The following is a 5,113-nucleotide window of genomic DNA, read 5'->3' on the forward strand; positions in this document are numbered from 1 at the left end:
GCGCCTTCATATAAAAAGCCATCCCTATCTTTATTTTGATGGGACACTAGTTTTGCAAGAGACCTAAACCGAATTATTGGATTTTGCTATTGTAAGGGAGACGGCTCCTCTTCTTCACCGAGAAGATTATCCTGAACCCCATTGATTTCTCTTTGGATTTATATGCAGTATCATTCAGTTATTATGTCTGGTTCATCTTGTTATATGTCTGAGTAGTCGGCTAACTTGTCTAGGGTTCTAGGGTGTTGATCGCAAAAGCTAAACATAAATAAGCGACCATATTGTGTCTTTGTTCATCTTTATTCTTAATGCTAGTTATAACCTGATCACTTAATGCTAGATCTTAGGTTGAATCTGCTCATTAACCGTGTAGTCGATTGCTTGATATTGAGTGAATGATCCGCACACCTCTAGTCAGCGAAAGTAGATACTAGAGTTCTCGGTGAACCTATCGGACTTGATCTCTATTGCTTGTAGTCGATCCTTGATCCAAACGAGAGTTTAGGTGTCAAGGTCGAACCACAAAGGGAGCATCACCACGACAGGGGGCTGTTCTACTTGAGTGATCCGTGTTCTAGATTGTGTTACATTGCGCTTGAATAAATGTTTGGTTTAGCATCAACACCCGATGAAAAACCCTAGATTAGCTTCTCTTTAATATTGAATTTACTCTTTGCAATCATTTACTTCACTAGCACGTTACAACCCAAATTCAAACCCCACGTTTAGTTTTAGCTAAGTTGAAAACTCATAAGAATAAAATGTAGACTCCTCTGGATTGAATCTTAAATACTACAATTACCACTGTTAACTTGACAGTAGGAAAAGTTAAGTTTTAGTGTATCATTTACGAAGTGATTTTTTTTTGTTTTTGAGCTCTCACGTTAAAAGTTTTAGTGGTTAAATTCAATGATACCTTAGTGAATTTTTATATTTCATTTATTATATAATTAAGAAATAATTTATTATTAGTAATATTAGATTTATATGTTATATTAGATAATCGATTAGAAATTTATGTAACAAAATTAGCAAAATAAAAACATATTTTAAAAAAGAAGATAATTCTTATATATTGTTTGTTATCTAGAAATAATATTTTATATTATAAATGTTAAAAATTAAGATCAAAAACAATTTGTAATTCAAAAACATTTGTACCTAGATATTTTCTAAAATATTTCTATTATGTTAGTTTTTTTAATTTCAACACAATAATAAACATATATTTTGATGAAATACTTTGTTATATATACAATTTATTTGATGTTTGATTTAACATTTTTGAGAACTTAAATAACAATTTATCATGATGGTTTTGAATTAATAAAACATAAACTAATAAGTATTCGTAAAAATATTAAGCATGCATTACTAGTAAAACACCTAGTTAATTCTATATTGTAATATTCAAAGATTCTCCGTTTTAACCACTAATGTCCTTTGGAATTTACACATATGATCCCATCCCGCTCTCAATATCAGTTTCCAAAGAAGATTTGATAGTTTGATTCACATTCCCATGTACTCTTTTTACCTAAAAGTAGAGATGATTTATCAAAGTTAATACACTGATCTGAGTCTTTTCCAAATATCCTAACAACTCTCTTCACTTCATGACATTCACATGGTTCCATCTACAGAAAAAAGGTTATCATCAGCGAAAAGAAAGTGTAACACAGAGGGGTAGCTTGCGAGACATGCATCCCCGTTATCTCCCCCTGATTTTTTTGCATGATTAAGAAGAACCTTACATAAAATAAAAAGGAAAAGAGACAAAAGATCTCCTTGACGTAATCCTATCTGAGGCAGAATACTGCCTTTCGGCTGAACATTTATCAGTACATGGTACTTGACAGACGTTATGCATCACATTATCATTTACTGAAAATCCCATTTACTGCAAGACAGATCTAATAAATTGTCATTTTATCCGGTCACACGCTTTACTTATGTGTGTTTCGATGGATATTCATTTGTTTCTTTCTCTCAGATCTGTTCTAGGCACATGAAACATATCTTGAACAATCATTAAATTTACGAATATACTTACGAATGAATATATATATTTGACACGAGTATAATTTCTGAAAATTATAGACGATTAAATAGTAGATTCACCACCAGATATGTGTTCAGCTGTTTCAGTCAAAAATTGAATAATTTCTTGATGTAGAAGATTGTAATAAATAACACTTTTAACAGGGTAACATGGAGCCATGGCTGTAAACTTAACCGGAATACGAAAATACCTACAACCTTAAGTGCTTGTCATCTATGGGAAAACTTAGTTGTGTTCTTATTCATCTTGCATTAATGTATGATGAATTTCTTTTGGCATCGGGCGCGTACTCAAGCATCATCTCTTCATGACTGCATGTGATTCTATTTGTGAGGCATGTATCTGCTTCACCGAGAACATCACGCTTTTTCATTTATATCCATCCGCTGCTGCAACTAAGGAACATATTCTTTCACTTTAGAAGGATTGTTGTCCAAACCGTTAAAACTTCCAACAACTAAAAAAAAAAAATCAAGAAAATTAAAGGGTAATTTGTCAACTATAACCTAAAATTTGAATTTAAATGTAAATTTACATTTAAAATTCAGTCTAATAGAAAAGTTACCTAAAATAGTGAAACTACAGTTACCCCTTTATGACCTAAAAAATTAATTAAACATTTTTACAATTATATAATGAAATATTCTATTAAAATATACTCTTAGTATTTAATCTTAAAATTAATTTATAAAATTTTGAAAAATATATTAATGAAAAATAAATTGATTTTTTCAAAGTTTCCAGATTTGAATCCAGGAACAGGCTTCCTCGACGGACTTTGCCGACAAACTGTATCAACAAACTTCTTTAACATTTTTCATAAATTTTTTATTGTATATTACTCTTGATTGTAAATTTTGTATCTTTTATTATTTTAATTTGTAACTTTACGAGTTATCATTAACCATCAACTTCATATTTTTTCTTACATCATTATTGCCAAAAATCAAATAAGTCATATTAGTTTTTAAGTAATGTCAACATGAAAATTATGAAAAATAAGCTATCGTTATAACAAAAGGTTTATATCACAATTTCAAACATAACACATTTTAAAAAAATAAATAGTACCCTAAATGTTTTGGTCATTTTCCATATATAACCTTAACATAAAATGTAATTTAAAAAATGAAACCCATACTCAGATTTTAAATAAATAACTCATATAACTGCGTATAACTTTCTAAAAAAAACAGATACAATGATAAGTTTAAGAATCAATTCCAATAACAACGGTTTTGGGATTAATTAAAAACAATCAACAAAACTCAAAATTTGAATAAAAAGATCCCCACTGAGAGATGACAAAAAAAAAGAAAAAAAAAAGATCCCCACTGAGAATCAATTCACACTGGTGAGACTGAAGCAAGTTGCCGCACTCCTCAATTCACTCTCTCCAGTTTCATCTGTACGTTCCTTTAGCGATTCACCCGAGCTGCAACTACCAAAAATCGAATTCAAACATTTTCCCCAAATTTTTGAATTTTATAAACAAGAAAACACATACCTTGAAGCATAAGTTAATTTTGTATCTGGAAATGATTGCTTATCATCGATTATTTCTAGGAACTGATGGATTTCATCATACTCGACATCATCTACTTCATCTTGCTGATTTGATACCATCTGATGATTAACGAGTTGAGACTGTATCGCCGTCACACCATTATTGCTCTTCGTCTCGTTACAATGCTCGTTTTGATTGCTAAATCCATTGTTGTGATGATAAGGAAATCGATTCTGACCCCAAGCTAAAGAAGCATCTACATTGTTGTTGTTGGTGGTGAGAATCTCCTTGCATGAATCTGTATACACAGGAGAACTATAGCAATTGTTATTAATCTCACTAGAACTATAAGTGTAAGACATCTGAGGCTGTTGCGGCTGTCTTTCAAAAACTGGCAAAGGACTAAAGAATGGTATGGTATTGTTTTGGTTATTGTTAACCATAAGTCCCACTCCCAAATTAAGTTGTGATGTAACATCTTCTAATTTTTCACCAATCTCATGACTCATCTGATTGTGAGCGTTGTGATGATATTGCCAGGTGTTGGTGTTGTTACGATGTATTTGTAGTTGTGAATTGATCATTTTTAGCTCTTCTTCAGCGAGCCAGATCATATACTGAAGTTGTTGTGTGATTCCGAGGCAACCGTGAATAGGGTTACGGTCACGGACATAAGATTGGAAGATGATTGATTTCATGGCTTCTGGTTTCTGTGCTTCATCAAGGTTCTCGAGGATCTTGATGATGCTTCTAACTCCGAAGAGGCTATGAACATTTTGGAAGATTTTTGGTTGCTCCGCTGGGAAGTAGGGCGCGAGTGGGCAGTCTGTGGCACAACGTCTGCGTTGGTACTTGCACGCGGAACAAGCACCACTCGTGCCACCTTTGAGGGTCATGAAAATAATGAGGGATAACAAAAGAAGATCCAATAACTTCTCTAGTGACCCAATGAGATTGTGGATGGTTTTTATTTGGCTCATTCGATGGGGAAGAAATTAAAAAAAAGATTTGAAAAAGAAAATGAAACAGAAATGGAGTATTTGAATAAGAAGTGTGTGTGTTAATGGTTTTTGGTAAATGAGAAAGGAAGAAGAAGGAGTCTCGTATATAAGCCGGAATTTGCTGAGTATGAAGAAGACTAAGCAAACAAAAGAGATTGCTATTAGGTTTAAGAAAATGAACCTAATCTTCAGGGACAATTTTTCTTTTATGATTTTTTGGATTTGAGTTTTTGTTCTTTTCTAAAAATAGTGTGACTTGTGTTGTATTGGAGAAATACATCTGTTATCATTACTGTCGACCAGAAGGTCCATATATATACAAGGTATTAAACCGTCATAAGGTCATGTTTATCCTAACAAGATAAGGATAAGGATAAACACTATGTTACAGATATACATGGAATATATACTAGATAAACACATAGTCTCTGGTTGTCTTTATCATGTCCCGGATTGGGCCTGCAGTACGGGCTGGTCCATGGTAGATCATCATTTGGTTTATAACACTCCCCCTTGATCGACACATCCGGTACAGGTTCGTTG

General features: G+C 32.6%; 1 protein-coding gene across 2 annotated transcripts; it reads right to left on the bottom strand.

Moving 5' to 3' along the window:
- Positions 1–3,245: 3,245 nt before the first annotated feature.
- Positions 3,246–4,617, bottom strand: LOC106299888 (LOB domain-containing protein 27-like). 2 transcript variants are annotated; one of them, XM_013735912.1, is made up of 2 exons: positions 3,570–4,617; positions 3,246–3,497 (listed from the first exon to the last, which is right to left on the bottom strand). In XM_013735912.1, exons 1-2 carry the CDS (start codon positions 4,547–4,549, stop codon positions 3,404–3,406), a joined length of 1,074 nt encoding a protein of 357 aa, XP_013591366.1. In that variant the 5' UTR covers positions 4,550–4,617; the 3' UTR covers positions 3,246–3,403. The 2 variants fall into 2 exon arrangements, with proteins under 2 accessions (XP_013591366.1, XP_013591362.1); XM_013735908.1 differs by having other exon boundaries at positions 3,246–3,503.
- Positions 4,618–5,113: the final 496 nt, after the last annotated feature.

This window comes from Brassica oleracea, chromosome C1 (genome assembly GCF_000695525.1).
Source record: "Brassica oleracea var. oleracea cultivar TO1000 chromosome C1, BOL, whole genome shotgun sequence".
In the NCBI taxonomy this organism is placed as follows: Eukaryota; Viridiplantae; Streptophyta; class Magnoliopsida; order Brassicales; family Brassicaceae; genus Brassica; species Brassica oleracea.

Coding starts and splice junctions, on each gene's coding strand:
- LOC106299888 (XM_013735908.1), bottom strand. CDS start 4,549: ATGAGCCAAATAAAAACCATCCACAATCTCATTGGGTCACTAGAGAAG. Junction 3,504..3,569: donor AAATTAACTTATGCTTCAAG/GTATGTGTTTTC, acceptor GATTTTTGGTAG/TTGCAGCTCGGGTGAATCGC.